This window comes from Pinus tabuliformis, chromosome 2_2, assembly GCF_031772625.1.
Source record: "Pinus tabuliformis cultivar Carrire ecotype Pingquan chromosome 2_2, CPIR1, whole genome shotgun sequence".
In the NCBI taxonomy this organism is placed as follows: Eukaryota; Viridiplantae; Streptophyta; class Pinopsida; order Pinales; family Pinaceae; genus Pinus; species Pinus tabuliformis.
This window is the reverse complement of record NC_142300.1, coordinates 603310974-603333497: the sequence shown is the minus strand read 5'-3', so window position 1 is coordinate 603333497 and position 22524 is coordinate 603310974. Positions and strand designations below refer to the sequence as shown.

The following is a 22524-nucleotide window of genomic DNA, read 5'->3' as shown; positions in this document are numbered from 1 at the left end:
TGATGAAGAAGAGAATTTGATTGCATCTAATCAATCTTTGATACCAGAAGCTGAAGCTAAAAAGGAGGGCATTAATGGTGTCTCAGTTGGAGATCTCACTTTCATGGCTCAAAAACCTCTCTTTGGTTCCAACATGAATGAAGCCATGGCCAAATTCTTGTTAAAAATAATAGTGAGAAAGGGTTCATTTATTTGTGCCTTAATAAAAGGAACCCCAATGAGTTTCTTCTTGTGCATGCATGCTCTAGTTCCTAGAAATTAGGAGATTCCCTATAAATCTGGACGAGTTCCTAAACCACAAGCAAAAAAAATTCCCTTTTCCAGTGTTATTGACCTCTTTATCTAGTGAATAATTAGAAAAATTCCAAAATTTTGGCTTATTTCTACATTTGGAACTATTATCTTACATGTATTCTAACATTATAAATTATGGTTTAAATTTGAATTATGTCAGTTTTGACTGAAAGCAATTTACAAGAAGGAAAAATTATGAAATACTTACAGTTTCATTGGTTCGTATGTTTCCACCGTGTGATTTTTTCCCAGTTGTTGAAGGTGGGAACATGCCCTCTGCTCCAGGTTTGTTCCCAAATATTTGGCATCTCATACCCTCATCTTCCTTGTTAGATTTTTCTTCATGGCCAGGCTTTGCACCTCTAACAACATGGGCACCCTCTATCTTGTTTAGTATTCCAGTTCCCAAACTTTGGAACATGTGTTGGCTGCAGCTGTAAACAAATACAAGAAAAACACCCTAAAAATGTCAATCTATAAAAACACATACAAGAAAACATCCATAGATATCAAAGTTCACAAAAGAGAGGGGGACTCTAAAATTCCCTGCCTTCACCTTTTAGGGTACCATTGTTGTTTGTTTGTTGTAATCCTTCATGTTCCATGATGTACTTATTTGATCTATCAAGTATATCTGCAACATTTCTCAACAAAAAAAGAAGAAGAGAAGAATACCTTCTATGTGACAAAAGAATACTTCAAACTATGTCAATGGGACTAGGAGGACAACATTTGACAATAGCAATAAGGAGTGCCTAGAGCATCTATCATCCTGTTCTAAAATATAAGAAGAATAAAAGAAGAGTAGATAATAAAATATAAAAGGAAGGGAACCCAAAAGAGTATCCCTAGAAAGTGGAATTGATAATAGATAATACTTGAGAGAGAAAATCCTCCAAGTCATGACTAGTCCTCTCGAAAGCAAAAACTATGGAGGTGAGGAAGAGAAACATCCTTACTAACATTTGAAAAAAAGAGGAGCCATCACCATCCACCACCATAAATTTGTCAATGTTGACACGATTACCCCTTGGTTTGTGCAAGAAATCACAGGGCTAATTGAAGGTCTAAAGGATTTTTAATGACTTTCATAAGGTGAATGAAAAAAATATGCAAAAGGGCATATGACTGGTATGGTTCTCAATTCAATTCAAGCAGCATGAATGTGTCAAATGTGCATAAATAAAGTTACATGGGCTGTGTTTCAAACGTGACTTTGCAGCGGCACTTGCAGAGTTTTCATGGCATACAAAACTTGTGATTTGAGGCAGTTTGATGCCATAGCAGAATTTAAACAAAGACTTTCTGAATGTGGTCACAAATGTTATGTGTGCTTGGATAGTTTGTTTTGAAGTAGAGAATGATAATGTCCATATCAAACCAAAAATGAAAGGTCTCTAGGATACACTTATATTACAGAAAAAAGCATTCTTCAATACACAAGACAAAGTCTGACAGAAAATCCCAAAGGAATAAAAAAAACATCAGATTGGAAATGGTGTATATAAAGGCAAGTGACCTATCAAGCACCTGAAAAGAAATAAGGTGCAAACACCTGAAATTTCACTTGAATTAGTATAAAGGGATGCTATTAATGTGTTCTGGGCTACTTTTAGCCATAACATGGAAATACTGCTCTCTTGAAGCCTGAATTTTGGTGTGATATGATGTATGGAAGTAGGAAATTGTAGTAAAGCCTTTCCACAATGAAGAATGCTTAGATCAGATGCAAACTCTAGCCTCCTCGGGGATATCAAAAGTCTATCTAAACTATGAAGCCATTACTCTATACCTATTTCAGATTTTGTAGGAGCAAGGTCAGACACTTCTATTTGTATTCTTCTAAAGCACCGCTTAGGTTTTATATATATACACTTGTGCATCAACCACTTAAAGGAGTAAGGGTTGACCTCTTTGAGCCAAGCTACAAGATGTATTGAAACATATTTCATGAATGACCAAATTATAAGGTCTTTTGAATTAGCTATTCTATATAGATTTGGCCCATATCATTGCAACAATTAGGTGTTGACCTCTATTTTGGGTGGGTTATAGATATGAAAAGTAGAGCTAAAGCATATTTGGGAGTATTGTTGGCCGATTTGTATGTTGAGCATTCACCTAAGAATATTTTTCCCACATTGATGGACACTTTGAAGTTCATGTACATGATAAGAATAGTTGTTCCACCTCTTGAAAGTTAGATGTTTCCACTCTGAAGCCTCTGTGCTCATTTTGTAGGAGGTTTTGGGATCATTCCTGATAGGATTGGAGGAGAAGACCCACCACTAAGGGTGGAAAATTTACTTTGGAGCCCATTATTTTACTTTGGATGACACCTAGGAAGTTTATTGGCTAATTTGTAGAAGAGAAGTACCTTTGAAGGGCCTTTGGAGGCTCGATGTTGCACCAAAACCTTTCTTCCCCTCATTTGTTGGAGATTGGTCTCTTTTTTGGGCCTACTACCTCTCGTGTAAGCATGGGTACATATGAACACATCACAATATTTATCACCATTATTGTAAGCCTAAGGTCATGTTACCCCTCTTTCAGTAGGGGTACTCCAAAATACCTTGGACACACCATATAAGCCCAAATAATCTGCCTTATAGCCTTGCAAAGTCATGTGGGTGTGTGTTATTTTGTGAAAGTGACTCTAATATCCCCATTGGTGTGGATTTTCATGGCTACTTTCAGTTTTTTTTTACTCATGGTATGTCTAGATCTGTGGCACCATTGACTTCCCCTTGGTTGGCAGCAACTCCCTATCTTGATGGGTATCATTGCAACATTTCTTTTCAAATTTATTTTAGTTTCCAAAAAAGTATTCTATGAAATTTCTTCAGGAAAAGCACATAAGAATTCTTGCAAGAATTTCAGTGATTTAAATTTTAAAATAAATAATTGCAAAGTTTGTAGAAAAATTCTATTATAAAAATCAACTCCTGGTTTGAAGCAACACCAACACTACAAACACATAAATATGTTCAACTTTCAGAGGCCCCAAATGAAATGACCAGATTCACTGTAGATAAAACCTATCTTATTCAAAACTAATTACTTATGACCTTTGGGGTGGCTTGTTACAAGATGGAGTTTCTGATGGTATTATTGGAATTTTGGTTGTTCCTCTTGTCTCCTTGTCTTCCCATGCTTTGTTAAATATAGGGTTGCTTTCACTCAAGGCTCTAACACTGGGGATAAGTGCACCAATACCAAGCTGTAGCATGTTGAATAACCTTTACATCAATGAAATATAGTGTTGTTCCTTGGAGAGAGTTATTGATTTATGAAATCTTATGTTAATGCCATGAACCTTGTAACAAATATTCATAGTGCACAATCAATTTTCTTTAGCCAAGAATCTGCCTAACCAAATGCTAATGGATTCCTCTCGCCTGTAAGATAATATACACAACAATATTTTAATATTTTCTTAGAAGTATAAGCATAATAAATATCCATATTATAGATTATGATGCAAAATTAGGCCCTGCTAGTACTTAACTTAAGAAGGCTTCAAAAAGACCTATATTGTCTCACAAAAGGTGTAAAATCATTGGAATTTTTAGAATAATGAGTTTGAACAATAGATGGTGAGAAATGTCCTCAGTCAACCTAAAATATTTAATTTCAAATGTTACAGATGGAAGGGCCTTTATTTTAATCAACCTATGCCATTAATAATTTCTCAAATCAACTATGTGCAGACTTGGTTCATAAGTACCTAAGCCTTGTATTCATGGCTTGCAGGATGCTAACAAATTTTGCATGCCCATTCTCCACAAAGCATGTAATTTCATGGCTTGATTTCTAAAATATTCATGAAAATAATAGCATACCTTGGCTCTAGACACACAAATTGGGAGTAATATTTATAAAAAAAAATATAATAAATTATTCTGTTTAGACAGGATATCTATCAATCCAAGATCATGGCTATTCAAACCACAAGAAAAAAATAATGTCCTTTCCAAGTGTTATTGACCACTTTATCTAGTGACTCATTAGAAAACTTCCAAAAATTTGGCTTATTTCTACATTTGGAACTATTAACTTAAAAGGTATTCTAACATTATAAATTATGGTTTAAATTTGAGTTATGTCAGTTTTGACTGAAAGAAATTTACAAGAAGGAAAAAATATGAAATACTTACAGTTTTATTGGTTCATATGTTTCCACCCTGTGACTCTTTCTTAGTTGTTGAAGGTGGTAACAAGCACTCTGCTCCAGGTTTGTTCCCACATATTTGGCATATGATACCCTCATATTCATTGTTAGATTGTTCTTCATGGCCATGCTTTGCACCTCTAACAACACGGGAACCCTCAAAATAGGATGTGTAACAAGTATATTGTTTAGTATTCCAGTTCCCAAACTTTGGAACATGTGTTGGACACTGTTGTAAACAAATACAAGAAAAACAACCTAAAATTGTCAATCTATAAAAACACATACAGGAAAACATCCATAGATATCAAAGTTCACAAAAGAGAGGGGAACTCTAAAATCCCTTTCCTTCACCTTTTGGGGTACCATTGTTGTTTGTTTGTTGTAATCCTTCATGTTCCATGATGTACTTATTTGATCTATCAAGTATATATGCAACATTTCTCAACAAAAAACAAGAGAGGGAGACCTTCTATGTGACAAAAGAATACTTCAAACTATGTCAATGGGACTAGGAGGACAAAATTTGACAACAACACTAAGGAGTACTGAGAGCATCTATCAACCAGTTCTAAAATCTAAGAAGAATGAAATAAGATTAGATAATAAAATAGAAAAGGAAGGGAACCCAAAAGAGTATCCCTAGAAAGTAGAATTGATAATAGATAATACTTGAGAGGGAAAATCCTCCAAGTCATGACTAGTCCTCTCAAAAGAAAAGACTATGGAGGTGAGGAAGAGAAAAATCCTTACTAGCATTTGAAACAAAGAGGAGCCATCAAAATCCACCACCATAAATGTTTCAATGTTGACATGGTTATCCCTTGGTTTGTGCAATAAATCACAGGGATAATTGAAGGTCTAAAGGATTTTTAATGACTTTCATAAGGTGAATGAAAAAAATATGCAAAAGGGCATATGATTGTTATGGTTCTCAATTCAAGTCAAGCTGCGTGAATGGGTCAAATGTGCATAAAGAGAGTTACATGGTCTTTGTTTCGAAAGTGACTTTGTAGCAGCACTTGCAGATTTTTAATGGTAGACAAAACTTATAATTGGAGGTAGTTTGAAACTTTGATGCCATAGCAGAATTCAAACAAATAATTTTTGAATGTGGTCACAAATGTTCTTTGTGCTTGGATCATTCATTCCGAAGTAGAGAATGATAATGTCCATATCAAACCAAGAATGAAAGGTCTACAGGATACTCTTATATTACAGAAAAAAGCATTCTTCAGCACACAAGTCAAAGTTTGACAAAAAAAGCCCAAAGGATTTTAAAAACATCCGATTGGAAATGGTGTATATAAGCACCTGAAAAGAAATAATGAGTAAACACCTGAAATTTCACAGTGTTCATAGAACTGGAACTATGGTTGTCAAAATAGGACAAACCTCTCCAAGCATTGATCCACTCTCAGTTGTTAAAGCAGAATTGTCCCTTGCAAGTCTAAGGTTTGATGAAACTGCAATCGATTTCAAAGAAAACACTCCTTCCCATACTAACTTGACTGCCTTAGGTTTTAGTTTTTGAATTGAATGAAATATCTCACATCTCTCATTATAGATTCATAGAATGGATTTCGATGGTTGTGTTGTAGGAAACATCAGATATTTCCCACAGCCACCAAATGTGCAGGAGAATGAAATTTTGAGTAGAATCTTTGAGATGTTCTTAGTCTTTGGCTTGGTGATGCATCTATGAAAATCCAAGCTACCATTATGTATAATTTTCTTAGTGAATGAAGATGAGACAATGGTGAAGGAACTAGTACAATTGGTGGATCTACATGAACTCTATTCATAAGAAAAGGTTGTTGAGGAATCCATAGAGGAAGACTGGTTTTGCTAGCTGATTTCTTCTAGCCATGCCCTATTTCTTGATCCCTTCTATTCTTATTTCTATGATATTTTTATTTCTGGCAGTGATGTTTGATGATCGATGTTTGTCATTGTCCTCTGTTTTTCCTTGGGTTCTCTGTCAAAAAAATTGGCTTGCTATGAGGGCAACCTTTTCAACACGAAAGAATAATTGAGTCTCCTTCGGCATGTAAAAAGGAAAGAATCTTTCATTCCACCTTTGACTCTTAATTCCAGTTTTGACTATCAGAATCTTCATATGTGAATTTATCATCCTTCTCTATAGAGAAGAGGATCATCTCTGAGTAGGTCAACATAAGTCTTACACAATTCTTCCTCTCATAAATGATATTTTCTGTAGCTTAATGGTGCTCATTCGTTTGCTACCAGGGGTTCCTTTAATGAGGGAAATTATGCCACCTATTTAACCAACTGTCATTTTGACTAATATATTAATTCCATTCAAATCTGGAGCTATGGATTGTACTTCTTGAAACTCTACTCATAAAAAATGCAATCTAAAACTTTGGTAGCTTTAAAAGTAAGAATTAGAGCCTCATTGTCTCCAGGGTAAATTTCACTGAGAACACCATCCACATTCATCTGTTCCAAATATGGGAGGAATTAGGGGACTTGGATTATGAACTATTGTCCTGTAGTCACCTTGAATGCGAGTGAACTTGTCCATAACGATCTTCTACCCAGTCACATCTTGGGCAACAAAGCACACTCCCACAACATTCTCCTTCAGGTCCCTGCTCGAGCAAGCATTAACGAGTAAAACTACTAGACCTTTTTCCTCCTCTGAGCCATGTCCTTTTAGCTCAATTTGAACATTTTTCTTTTCAACTCCTTGCAAAGCCAAATGTAGCATCGTTCTCAGCTGAAGTTTCCTCGACAATATTGATTAGAGGCTCCCCCAGGACCTCTTCCACTGACAACCCTGTAAGTTCAAAAACTTTTCTATTCCATCCATTTACTACTCCATAAGCATCGACTGCCAAGATTGAAGTCTTTGTTGTTTCAATCAATATCACCATCTCATTTGTCACTGCATTCAATTCATCCATTTCCTAACATTTCAAATCAGTGAGATGCCTATTTATCGAGATATTTTTGCTATTGTCATCAGTTTCTTTGTAGGAACCTCGTAATATTAAATACAATGAATGGATTGAATCCATCTAAACATCCTCGCAAGGAAAGCTCCTCATTTTTTACATTTCAAGGAATTCATCAAACGAAGATTGTGGATGAATTTTCTTACCATTGTCTCTGTCCTACAGGTCATGTTTGGAACCTCCCCATTTGATTTATTTTGTAGTATGGGATCTAAACCAAAAAAAAAGCCTTTTGAACTAATTCTCACCACGACAATTCGACAAACTTCTTTCCCTAATGATCGTGCTCCAGGATAGCCTGCATAAACAAGACTATTTGTGCTCAAACATGTGGAATCCATGTGATGCTCAGATAACCATGCAACAATATCTTGGATTTGAGCCTCAGTATGAGTTACCCCCAGAAGCCAAAAGTTTTCTTCATAGTAAAGGGCAGCACCATCACATCTAACAAGATCCATGACGTTTGGCTTCCGAGTGACAATTCCCAAGGGTGTGTCATGAAGTAGCATGTCGTAAAGCAATGCTTGAGTGCACAGAATTCACTTTTATCTCATCTGAGTAGCCAATTCAACTTCCTTGTTTATCTAAATTCCAAAAAATTTCATTAAGAACTCACAAGCATACCTCAAAGGAAATGGAACATAGCATGGACTAGTGTGATGACAAACCACCAGTCCCCAAAGCTTTCTTTTGTTCTGTTGCATCTGCCCCTCTCTAGCTCCATTCAATTCCTTATCATTTATTACTACAGCCATTACTAGAGATGCTATAGAACCCATGTTCGCCATATATTGAGCATGGCAACCATGAGGTGTTATCAATGTAGATCCACAAAAACTTAGGTCTCTAGGCAATCTCTTGTCCGAAATCACTGTTACACGTTGTGTATAGCAATCTCTTGTCATGAATCCTCATTAAAAAAATCTTGAAACCTGAAGGATATCAGTTGCAGGGTAGTGAAGAACCAAATAAGGTTCTAAATCATATCTTCTAATCTCGAACATCACCTGACCATGATCATCATCATGAAATTTATAAGACATAACACGGTCATAGCCTATAAGATCACACACCTCTTGTAAAATGATGTCACACAATAACGAAATATTTCCACTAGGGATCGATTTCCAACCATGATATTTCCTTTTGCAGTGAGATTATATGATTGTAATTCTCTCATTGCAGAGGTGGAAACATCTGAAGTCCCAATAGGCTCAAAATCTATCACCAACAGCACATCAAATCTATGGAGTATAGCATAGAAGGGCTTACCGAAACTCTTGGAATGGACCAAAACAATATTCAAAAGATTGAGTTCTTCAAACTTGTCAGCCTTATGCAATGCCATGGTGCTTGAAGGAGTGAACAAGGTCCTTGCATCACTGCCAATACAAAGAATTTGCTAGTCCTCCACGTTGGGAACTGCATGATTTGACACTTGAAACATATATGGGGGATTTTCACTTTAAGCGATCACTTCAAAAGTCTTCTCATTCACTGCAACCATGCACCCAAATGGATGAATAAGCTTGCTCCTTTGTATTTGCTGTAGATATGCACTAACTGCAACTGATGGAACAATCTCTAAATCCTTGTTATCTGTTCTGGAGTCACAACTTTCAACACCTTGAATTTTAGGCCAGGCATCCTAGCTTTAAGAAATTTAAGAACTTGTCTCAATCCCTCATCTCCCACATTTGCATCATCATTTTTCTCTGTGTCAGTATCTGAGTCTTTAGTAGCTTTAAGTGATAATGAAAAGGAAGCATCTGTAGATTGTCCATTCCACTACAAGTAGACCACCTGCTCCTTGTATTTTTGATTTTTGTTAAGAAAATTTCAAACATAGGAATGCCTGGAGCTCCTGCAGCCTTAAACACCAACAAAATTTGCCCATATAAATCATTTTTAACAAAAAATTATATGTGATAACATGACCAAATGCGTGAGAGAGAAGGTGCCAAGGGTTGGCCTCAGTCCCAGACTTGCAGAGTAAGAAAGCATGGCTTTGGGTTCACAATGTTGGCCTTCTTCACCTCCTAGAGAATAGATCTAAAATCTGGTGGGCATGCTAAGCCGAAAGTGGCATCGACCCTCGATCCTTCCAAATGCATCCTTCCTTCTCCTTCTTCCTCATGGACAAACCTTTCAAATGGAGGGAAATAAACCATTTTGATATTTGGACAAAACTTTCAAATGGAGGGAAATAAACCATTTTAATATTTGAAAGAAACAAATCCATGAAACCTTAATGAAAATTAAATGAAATGCTCTTCTGTTTATCAAGGGAATTAAATAAAAGGTTGAGTCTACCAAAAGATAATTTTGTTAGACATTTGAAAAACAAACATATAAATATTAATTTTTCTTGATACTTATTAGATAAATAGATGTTCATGATTTTTTTTCTAGAATAAAGATTTAACGGCAAACAAAACCTTAGAGATGCACAAGCTCAATGTCCAACGAGGCTCTAGATCTCCTAGGCCAAATATAAAGAGATAAGCGAGACCTAAAGAGAAAGATATATAAACTGAAAAGGATACCAACTTTAATTCTCAATAAAGCTTCTTAAACTCTTAAGAAAAAGTCTCAAAAATCGTGGTTGTTGTTGCTCAAGACTTTCTACTAGAGGGGAACGTAGAGCTGCATGGTAACATGCATGTTAATATGCCTTAGAATTGTTAGAGGGTGTTTAATATGAAATTATTTCTCTTCTTCATTGATTACACATACAAATGATTATTTTTACATCTTTATATAAAATCAAGAATCATTTTATAGTTTATTTAATAAATAAAAGGTTGAGTCTTTTCTTTTGTTTAATGGGAGGTATTTTTTATTATAAATAATTATTAATTTATGAAAAAATTAGGTTTTTGTGTCACTAAATATCAATTGAGGGGGGTTTTGGTTGATTTATCAAAAGTGAATTATGGTGATATCAAAACAAGTTTTGTGTGGTTAAAAAGTGAAGAAAAGTACTAATGTTATGGTAATGATCAATCATTATTTCCAATTAAATGTTTGGTTTAATAAGGATAATTCAATGGTGAGAGAGATTTGGTAGTGGTGGCGCATAACAAATATCCAATGGTGAGAGAGCATTGGAAACGTTATAAAAGGACAAGAGACTATTGAATAAAAGTAATATTAGAAAACATAAAACAATATGAAAGAAAATTTCTTGAGTATCAGCAGATGAAGAAGATAATTGAGCTTGGGCTAGTTGGTACTGAAGTTCTTTTGCTTCAATTTCAAAGAGACCAGTTACTAGAAATTTTTCTCCATCAGATCTGTATTGGGAAATTTCTTCCCATATTTGAGCAGGTTCATATGCATTGGTGAAATTTTCCACGATCTTCTGTTGATATTTGGATTTTGGATTTTGTGGGAAATTTGTAGCTCAATGACCTTTCTTCTTACATATATAATAGTCAAAATTCTTTGAAGGAATCTTCCTTCATTTAAATAACGATTTTTCCCTGGTTGAGATGATGTTTAATAGAGGGAGTCAACATGGGAAAGGTAATACTTTGGCTCTCACATGTTTTAGAAAATTGATATCTCTTGATATATCTTTGACTGGTACTAACATCTACACTATCACTAAAGAATTTGTGTTGTTGCCAACTCTACACTGAGCCATCTTCTTGGTTATCAACCCTACACTATGCTCCTTATCATCTAACTACTACTAGTCTACAACTATCACTCTATTACTGACTTCATTAACTGCCACTCATTCATCCTACTATTGAATATTATGGGCCCTCGTAGCAAGGTAATGATCCATGAGGTGGACTCCTCAAGGACCCTACCCAAATTTCTGCAACTCTTGGACTATGGATTCACATCGCTCCACCTCAAATGTCAAGGTAGGACTGCATGTGCTCCCTCTACCCACTTGGCTTGAATTATCCTCCTACTAGAGGTATCTAACTGGTCCTCTTCATCATCATCCTCCTAGTTATGCCAACTTCCATCTACCTGAGGCTTCCTCTTGAGAGGTTGAGGCTTCCTCTTGAGAGTTAAATCATGCTCCGCCTCAACCACAACATCTCTAATCCATTCCTTTTACCTCAAGGATTTTCTTGCACCTTTGAAATCAATTTCATAGAGGTTTGTGACTCGCACACCCTCTAGGATGATCCTCTTGACTCTAGCTATACACTTCTTCCAATCTGCTAGATTTTGAGCATTAGAGGTTGTCGGTTTCTCGATATCATTATCAATGAATTCCTTCAACACATTATCTTCCAACACAAATGCGGTCCTTCCAAGCAACATAAATTGAGGTACCCTCAAGGGAATACTCAAGTCTTAGTCCATAAAAATCCATCGTGCTATCTATGAGGAAATGATCTCTCAAGTTTGATCCTCTTGTAATAACATGTTTGAAATATTTTCTCTATTGTGATTCCTGCTCTGATACCATGTAGAAATTCCATGTAGATTCAAACTTCTTATGTATTTTTCTAAAACAAAAGACTTCAATCTACTCTACTCATCAGTGGAAATAACTAAACGATCCAGAAATCACGACATAAACATGAGAGAAGATTTAATCAAATATACCCATAGATTTATCTAAGGGGAAAGAAACTGCTCAAAACCCCTTCCTACCTGTATTGCATTAATCACATAATTTGGATGAATACAATATGCTCTTCTCAACCTTGAGCTCAACCTGTACAAGTATTTTCTATCCTTTGCTTGACTAACCGCCTTTGGCCAATACTTAGCCAATTTTCGTAGCCTTTAAGCTCCTAATTCCCTGCAGTGTTTCTCAAGGAATTAATTCCTATTAAATAGGAAATTCCTCATTCATAACAGTGCAATCCCTATAGGTCCTTCTTGGACTACATGCACCACCTGTACAACTCAAAAAATTATACAACTAATACTACACTGCCCTTGAAATCCAAAGTCAACTCGGTAACTGGAATTTCATGCAAGCATGAGTTAATTATGGTTGATTTATCAATTAACTGGTTTAAAATTGAAGTTGTGCCCCACTGCTAGAGCTCCTACTAGCTCCTCCAACAGTTGGAACTAGTTTAAATGACATTAACTCAGTTTAATTGAATTAAACTATTACAACTCAAATTAAACTCAACCTAGTCTCCTAAAATTTAGGAACCACTCTACATGACTCGAGTTATGTCCTCAACTCAAATTAACAAATCCAACTAAGTGAAACTAACTTAGTTAACTCATTCTTGTTGCCTTTTGATGGGGAATTACAATTTTCTCGTAATTTAATTGAAGGGAAATGTAAATCATGATTTTCTTGTTGCCATTTTCAACAAAATTTGATGAAATCTCCCTTTTCATTGTCGTTTTTAAACCAACTACTTAGATATTATGATGCAAATCATCCTTAGGATTTGCCTAATTTGGGTGCCTCACGAGTGAGTTCCCCTACTGAAATGTGCTTAGTCTAGCCCCTGGAGTAAAAAATCTATACAATATCCCTCGAAGACAAAAACTCTTCACTTTAGCATTCGAAAAATGTTATATATTAAGTGTGTATATGCCAACCCAACATTATAAACATAGTTACCCATCAAACAAGAAAATTACCTAGTACCCGTTTTTTTGAGGTAGAAAAAAATAACTCAATTTTGAAAAGTGGAGATTCAGAATAAACATATTTTTTTGGAGCATATTTTTGGCACTTTAAATTTTCTTATGTATCAATTATGAACATTTTTTTCAAGTGTTAGTGATTTTCATGCTAATTTTGAAAAGTGTTGATATGGCAGCAACACAAATTTTTTTAGAGGGCTTATTTTTTACACTTTAATTTTTCTAATATGTTGATTGTAGATTTTTTTTAATGTTGGTTATTTTCATGTTGATAATAAAACATAAAAAATAAAATAAAATAAACATGACAAAAAAAGAAACAAATATAAAAATATATATAACAAAGAAAAAAAAAAAAATAACTTGTAAAAAAAAACTAAAAAAACACAAAAAATAATACAAAAGAAAACAAATATTCAAATATTAAAAAAATAAATAAAAACAATAAAACAAACACACAACAAATAATGGAAAAGAAAACAAATTTTCATATATTGAAAAAAAATAAAAACACAAAATTAACAAAATAATAATAACAAGTAATAAAACATAAAATAAAAAATAAAAACATGATGAAAACAAATCAAATATAAAAAAAGAGAAAAAAATATATAAAATATAAAAAACAATAAAAATTTAGTTGTAAAATATAAAAATTTAATGGAAAATAAACAAATAAATAAAACCAAAAAATATAAGAAAAAACCAAAAAATTTGAAAATTACAACGCAATGTTTAAGAAAAAAATTAACAAAAAAAACAAAAAACAATTTTTTTGGGGTTAAAAAATAAATTAAATTAAAATTAAAATTAAAATTAAAAAAATAACAAAATTAAAATTAAAAAAGTTAAAAAAAAATTAATTAAATTTTTTTTTTTTAAATAAACATTAAAATAAAAATTATTTAAAAAAATTAAAGAAATTAAAAATCAAAATCAAACATTATAATATAAATTATTTTAAAAAAAGCCCATGAGGTGGGAGGGGCCGATTCCGTAGTTGGTGCCTGCCACACTCATGACTTTTTTTTTTCGATTTAATTCATTTTTTTTAAAAATTTCATATATATATATATATATATTTAATGATTTCTTTTATAATAATTTTTTTGATATTTTAATATTTTTATGGTTTTTATTTTCATTTTTGTTTTTTAATTGTTTTATTTTTTTAACTTCAAACAAAAATTTTGTTTTAGTTGATTTTGTCTTTTGTTTCTTTAATTATGTTTATATTTTTGAAATCTTTTCCCTTTTGTTTGTTTGTTTAAAATTTCAAAATTTACTAGTAAAATTTGATTTTCTTTACATTTTATAGTTTTGTTTTCTCTTTTTTTATATATTTTTTATATTTGATATCGTTTTTTGTTATGTTTTTCATTTTTTATTTTATGTTTTAATACTTTTTTCCCAAGAAAAAAAGCAGCAACTTTCTATTAATTAAAACAGAGAGTTACATTGTAGTATATGCAATGAAGCATTCTGAAGGTGTCCCGAAGGACTCATGTGCTTGAAGCACATATAATAGCAGGACTCGTGTGCATGAGGCACACAAAGTAGCGATGTTGCCCTCGAGAAATAAAAGGAAAAAAAAAATTATATATATATATATATATATATATATATATATATATATATATATATATATATATATTACTCTTTTCTCTCTTCCTTTTTTTCCATATATATATATATATATATATATTACTCTTTTCTCCCTTTCTTTTTTTCCACTTTTTGCCAACCTCCAGTGTTGGGAGTGGTTACAATGGAAAGCTGATTTTCACTTGTATGGATGGGAGAGTCTTTGTCAGATTCAAATCCTTTTGATCCACGAGTTCGCTTGATGTCGGATAGTTCCATTCCTATTGGTTGAGCTTCTTGGTGCTGCAATGGGTTGTTGGGGTCTTTCTCTTCGTTAGGTGTGTTTTTCTGTGTCTTTTGTTCCTCCATTTTTGCTTTGTATTATGTTGTTTCTGCTTATTTTGCTTCTTCCTCCGGGGGGGGGGGGGGCTATGTCTTTCCATCCTTTTGGCTGTTTCTATTGCTTCTTGTTCCATTTGGGTGTTTGTTTGGTTTTCGGACATGCACTATGGAGGTGTCTTGTTTGTGAACACCCACGGCATCTGAAGGCTATATTTTCATAGTCTAGTTGTTGTGTCCACTATGTATTATTAAAGTTCAATGTTATGCTTGTTGGTAGTCCTTCACTGAGATCTACCTCAACACATATCCTGGAAAAAGTAAATATTCCTCTTGTAAGTTTGTCCTTGTCGATTTTGAGGAATTTTCCCAATGTATTTCCTATGGAGATTAATACATTGTGGTGCCAGAAATGTAGTGTGAGGTTGTGCAACCTGACCCAAACTGGCATCTTTGATACCACCATTGTGTTGGCATTGAAATCTGTAAACCACGGGGTCATAAATAGTCCTGCATTGCCCCAGAACCATGGTCCCTTATTTATTATATTTTCCCTTTCTTTTGTTGTTCTGAATTGGACTAATAAGAATCCTTTAGGGCATAGATATATTTCATAGTCTGGTGACTAAGCATCATATATCCATTGGTGCAGCATATCTTATTTAGGCCAGAATCCATTGAATCGACATACAACTGATTTGGAATAGAGATATATGTACAGGTTGTTTACCTCAGGCATTGCGATGATAAGCGCAAGGTTCTGAGATTTTTGTTCTACGATGTAAGGTACTGGTAGCTCTGGCAGAGTTGTTGCTTCGACTTGTGCTTTATCCTTGCCTTTGACTGCGTCCTTAAAAGATCAATTGCTTTTTGAGCTAGGTCCAGTTCATCCACCCCTCAGACGCAGGTTAAGCATGATGGTAGAGTCTGTGGTAATGCCATAGTCCTGGAGTATGTGTTGGTCAAGTTTTTCCGGTACGCTGGTATACCGAGGTGGTTCTGGATTTTTAACCTTAGCTCCTGAATCCTCTCCCCCTTCGAGATCTACCAAAAGATAATCTTTCCCTCGAGTGATTTAATGAATATTTGTATGCGTTCTTCCTCAGTTGTGGGTGGGTCTATTTGAGAAGGGGCTCAATCGGTTGCTCATGTGCCCTGAGATGGCGGGGGTGAGTATAGCGATGCTCTGTCTCATTCTTCTTTGGCTGAGTCCTCAGCTCGGTGTAATGGGAGATTTGTATTAAGCATGTCGATCTAGGTGCCCATAATTTTGTTTGCACTTCTATGCTTGTTTTAGAGGGTTTCCTTCCCTCTGTTATCGCAGGTTCTACTAGCCGGTGGTAAACCATGGAGCTTGGTCTATGGGCAGCCAGATCTGTCCACTTCTGAGCCGATCTGCTTTCTGGCTACCCTCTTTGTCTTGCATGAGGTCTGATATATTAGGAGCATCGTGTTACAGGTGAGGGGAGGTCCTCCGTGACAACAGTGGAGGTTGTTCTTTAACAGGGGTTACAAGCTCTGTTATCGAATTATACACCGCTGTAAAGTTGCCCTTGTGGCAAGGACCCGTGACTTGAGAGGTATCCTCAGCCAACTCTCCACCCTCCTTGGTTTGATATGTCGGTTCTGTGATATATTTTAGGTGTTTCCGGTGATAAACCCAGAAGAGCACGCTGGTCCGAACTGCATCATTCCACCCCATCTAGACGGAGCCATGGTGAAGGATGCTTTGCATTTTGGGAACGAAGACGCCTTGTGTGTCGGCGGCCTAGTTGGTTGCTGTAGAAACCCTTGCGCATGCCATCCTTCCTACGGTGCGTTCATTCGTGCCAATTGTGATGGACCCTTTTATGTTTTATTACTTGTTATTATTATTTTTTAAATTTTGATTTTTGATTTTTTATTGTTTTTATTTTTTTCAATATTTGAAAATTTGTTTTCTAGTATATCTTTTTGTGTTTTTCTATTTTATTTTTCTGAATATTTGAATTATATATATATATATATATATATATATATATTAGGTTTTTTATTTTTACAAGTTAATTTTGTTTTGTTTTCTTTTATTTTTTAAGGTTTATTAGTCATAAATTGTTTCCATAATGTCATGTTTGAAATATTTTAGAAACTTGAAATTTTTTTGTGGTCATAATCTCTCGTTTTAATTTCATGGTTGAAATTTGTCAATATTTTAATGTTTTTCTAAGCCATGAATATTTTATCTTTAATGCTATGGTTGAAAATAGTTATAAGTATTTTTTTTGAAGTTCATGCTTGAAAATCGTTGGAAATTTAAAGAGTTTCAAAGTCATGATATTTTAATTTTAACATCATTATTAAAAAATGTTGAAAATGTACCAAAAAAAAGAAATGCTATTCCAACATCATCACTTTTGGTTTTCAGCCTATTTTTTCATGTATTTTGAGGGTTTTTGGGCTAGAGTACCCGTTTTGAGGTAATAGTTCTTGTTTCATTGGTAAATATCTTTATACACTGAGTATGTATATGTAAAAAGATTCCACTTAGTGCTATACACAACGTGTGTATAAGCCAAGCACTGATAACATTCATAAGGGGCAATTAAACAACAGAGGGAGAATTCAAATAATCTGTTGATGTGTCTCATTCTTTAGAACCCAACACGTGGCCTAGGTGCCCCAAATTTTATAGACGGGTTAGGAAGGAGATGGGTGGGCTCCATCTGTTCCATTAAAACCCGACGATGAACCATTTTGTTCCATACGATATATTCTGAGTTCACTAAACCTCTAGGTCATTGCTCGATTATAATGCGGAGAGTTCCGACACTCTTCCTTTGGGTGTTACTATTATGATGGCATGTCTCGATCCCTCCCTCTACTCAGTCGCTCATACTTGGTTTCCAAATGTTTCCACTAGGGCATAATCTTTCGAGATGACTTGTCCCCACCCCTCGCTACCCGATCGAATGACTTAACATAATTCAATTGTCTAACATATAATCCAAAGGTGGAAAGTAATGACAGGTAGGCAAGAGGGAAGCTCTTCTCAAAGGGGAATGCCTTACAACATAAAAATATTTTGACTATGAAATGAATTATGGATTTTAGGACATGTGGTATTGATAAGCCATGACATTTGGCCCATGGTATTCTACCAAAGTATATTTACAAGTTATGAATCCCATGATAAAATGAAGTGAATCTTCATTGTGAAAAATCTTAGTATATATGTTTAACTCATATATATATTTTTAATTATTTATAATAATATTAATTTAAAATAAAATTATAATTTAGTTTATTTTTATGATCATTTAAAATATTTCCAATGCTAAATGTATTATGATGCAAATGTTTTAATTCCTATGAACATTTACAAACCATACAAACGAGTTATTTTATATGGTTATACCAATTTTTTTTTTGGAAATGGCTAACTTGATAAGAGTTTTGCATTTATGTGATATGTGGTTGATTTGACCACTACCATCATTAACTAATAAGCATATAAAGTCGTTCAATAGTTTGAACTAACAATAGCACATAATGCCTTAACAATACACTTTTCCAACTCATGTACCCTATGAACATATATATATATATATATATATATATATATAGAGAGAGAGAGAGAGAGAGAGAGAGAGAGGTTGTGTGGGTCTAATATTTTAATATAAGGCCACTGAGTATGCATGTCTCAGTAATTTTAACACCAAGTCTAAAGTGCTCACCTTCACTTTAAAGTGTTTTGTTTTATACAGACATGCACATTAGGTGTAAACCAATTGATTTGTGTGGGGTTAAGTTCTCAAGTGATAGCATTTTAGCATTCCATTTGTTAGATGATCATTATTTCATCTAACTATGTGCTTCCTTCTAAATGGACATGTGCTTCTTTCTAAATAGGCATAGGAGAGAATGTGTTTTCTCTCAATGGACATATATTCAAATTATAAAACTATATAGATAAGAGAATATTTTTCCTTCTAAATAGACATAAGATAGAATGTGTTTCCTCTTAAATAAACACAAGTAAAATCATGGATTTTAGTAATTAGCTAAATACTTTGTCTCATAAACAAAGATCTTATACAACAATTTAAAATCTAAATTAGTCTTAACTCTAAGACAAGGTTATATATATATATAGATATATAATTTTAAATTTTAAAATTAATCTCATATAATTTGAATTAATACTTTTAATTTTATATTAATTTTAATAAAATTAAAAAAAAATGTTAATCTTTTCATACATATATTAATAAAGAGTAAATAAAAATAATAATAATTTTAATAATTGGTTTCTTTTTCACTTTATTTTTTTTAATAATTTAAATATTAAATTTTATATAAATATATATACTTTATTTTTATAAATTGAATTTTATAACCTAAAAAAACTTGTATAGCCAAAATACAATTTCCGTTGAGTTGAATTCTTGATTTGTGTTATTTAAATTGACTTTTTGACTGGATATATGGTTTCAACACGTTGAAAAACCCCTAGTACACTTAGATTGTGTAGGATTACGCATCAAACTTGTAATTTCAATAAATTCTTGCAAGCTTTTAGAAAAATTAGATGTGAACAACCCACAAGAAAAACTTCCAAAAAATATCACTAAAAACAACTAGATATTCATTTATATGTACCAATATATAACAATTATATTAACTCAATTCAATAATTAAATTTTACCCCCTATTATTATCACATATCTCTTCACTTATTATTATTACATATTAATCCCTAATCAAAGTCATCAATATGGAGCGTGTTCTAAAAGTGTCATTCATGACAATTCAATCATGCTTCATGACAGGCTATCCGTTATTTCAGTTTTGACCAACAAACCATTATTTCAACTTTGACCATGATCATTGATAAGTACATATTAAATGAAATGAACACTTAATTAATTTTTACTATTTAATTTATTGACTAAATTAAAACTTAATTAATAATCCTTCCAACTTAATTAATGATCATTCATAATAAATACATATTAAATGAAATTAACATTTTATTAACTTTTACTATTTAATTTATGGATTAAATTAAAACTTAATTAACTCATAACATTTTAGTTATTCATTAAATGTGAGAGCTTCATCACCTCATGAATGACCACCCAAAAATTAACCACACAAACTCATTAACTATCCTTATGAACCATAACACCCTAATGAATGTTGCAACAGAAAACATGGAATGCATTGAATCCGAGGCCATTTCAGATCAGATCTATAAGCATCTATGTTCTCTGAATCCAATATTTATGACTACCATGTAGTGCATGGAGCTTACATATACTCACCAATGTAAAGCCACTGTACCTTTCATATTTGGGTAGCTCTGAACAAAGGATCTGTAATCTGTCCAAAGTGTTTTACGTGATTGCTTAGCAATGGGGAAATATAATTTGTTTGTATTCATGTTACCTCTGCTTCTGATCCTTCTGCAACATGGAGGTGGCTTGAAGTTGGAAATGAAGCTGATCCACCGTCATTCCATACATAGTCCCCTGTACAACCACTTCCCTAGCAGGCACCTCGCCATTCGAGCGCTCATAGGCCTTGACTCCTTGATAATAAGATCCCATCATCGTGTGCCCTACAATTCCAATTCTGATAGTTTGGCTCCTGCTGCCCCTCCAGTAGGTTCGAACTTGGCACCTAATATACCAGTAGCCTCTGGTGCAACTCTGGGAACCGCTCTTTATTTCGTAGAGCTCTATGTTGGAACTCCGCCTCAAAAAATCCTGCCTATAGCAGATACCGGCAGCGATCTCATTTGGGTGAACTGTAATCCCTGCCAGAATTGCAGCTTTTTCAATCCAGACAGATCTTCATCTTTATCATACTTACCTTGTTATTCTAGAGAATGCTCTGCCCTTTCTTCCCTAGTATCATGCACTATTAACCCTAAAATGGCATGCAAATATACCCAGAGTTATATGGATGACTCTTTCTCCACAGGTCCATATATCTATGATACAATTACATTGGGTTCTACATCTGGGAGGACACTGAGGGCAGAGAATGTGTTGATCGGATGCGGAATGGAGAACCAAGGCCACAGAGAGGCCGGATCAGGAGGCGTGTTGGGTTTAGGTCAAGGACCTAATTCATTTGCAGCACAAACAGCCAGATTATATGGAGGTAAATTCTCTTACTGCCTAAGAGACTATTTAGAGCCCACCACTGTGAAGAGCTCTCTGGTATTTGGAGACATCATAGAAGAATCAGGCTCCTCGATATTAAGAGGACCAATTCAATATACTCCGATTCTGCAAGGCAGATCGTCATTCTATTACGTGGGTATCGAAGAAATCGGCATAAACGGAGAGAAACTAACTATATCCAGCAATGTTTGGGAGCTGGATGAATTTGGCAACCGGGGCACAATAATAGACTCTGGGATTTCTGTCACCTATTTGCCAGAGGAGGCCTATAAAATAATACTGGAGGCCATGAATGTGACAATTACATATCCTATGGCTACAACGTTGTCTCCACAGCAATTTGATCTCTGCTTCAACACTTCCGGTGTGAATGAATTGGAGTTTCCTGAATTCTCAATTGTTTTTGAAGGAGGCAAAACATTTAGACCGCCGCCAGAGAATTATATCCTGCAGATCGAGGACGACGTGAGATGCCTGGGGCTCAGACCCGTTACAGAACCAGCGCCAAGTATTATTGGGAATCTACTGCAGCAAAATTTCTTCGTTCAGTACGACGTGCAGCAATCTCTTCTTGGGTTTGCTCCTGCTGACTGTTCAGTTCAATAATGAAGGTAGACTTTAATTGCTTATTTTTGGTCTGAGTCATTGACTCAGCATTTAGACTGAATTATCTTATCTCTAATAAATGCATTCTAGTTTCCAATAAAATATATTGAACGGCATTAGTAGCTGTTTCAATCTGGCGATCTTGTGACAGGAAATAAACGTGAAGCTAAGTACATGGATTACTAGTCACAACTCTGTTGCCCAGCCTAATTCCATAGGTTCCCAAATTTATTGCTTTTCCATGGATTACTTTTAGTTTCATGTTGGTGCTTCGGATATTCTTGTACCTCACATAGTCGCCACTACTTTAGAGAAATTGGACAAAGCTCCATATTACCATCAGGCATGATGGTGCTTTGATCAGCTGTGATGTAATTGGTTTGTTTGCTAATAATTTTATTGCGGAGAGTCTTTGGTTAAATGGAAATGACATTTTCCCATATTCTGGCTCTCAAAATTTTCATGGAGTGAGCATCTTTGTTATTCATAATTGATTTATCAGTAATACATTTATTTCCATCGCAAAATGGATGAGATGTCCCACTTCAGATTTGTTAGATTTGTGAATTTTTCAGAAACATATGAGAAGGGACTTCACAATTTTTTTAACTCATGGATTCAATATTAAAACCGAATTCAGAAATTCGCAGCTTGATCTAATGGTCAGGAAAACATATTACGAAAGGTAGGAAGATGTTAGCTTGATGCATGACAAAGGCAAGGTATATTCTCATGAAAAATCTACATATAACCAATTTATATTCAAAACTCTAGGCCCCTTGGC

The 22524-nt window shown here is 34.2% G+C and overlaps 1 protein-coding gene and 1 pseudogene across 1 annotated transcript; one reads left to right on the top strand and one right to left on the bottom strand.

Moving 5' to 3' along the window:
• Positions 1-6902: 6902 nt before the first annotated feature.
• On the bottom strand, positions 6903-16666 carry LOC149194106 (phytochrome pseudogene; annotated as a pseudogene).
• A 3691-nt stretch (positions 16667-20357) lies between these two features.
• On the top strand, positions 20358-21740 carry LOC149194105 (aspartic proteinase CDR1-like). The gene has a single exon (XM_089407547.1). The coding sequence runs from the start codon at positions 20358-20360 to the stop codon at positions 21738-21740; it is 1383 nt and encodes a 460-aa protein (XP_089263673.1).
• Positions 21741-22524: the final 784 nt, after the last annotated feature.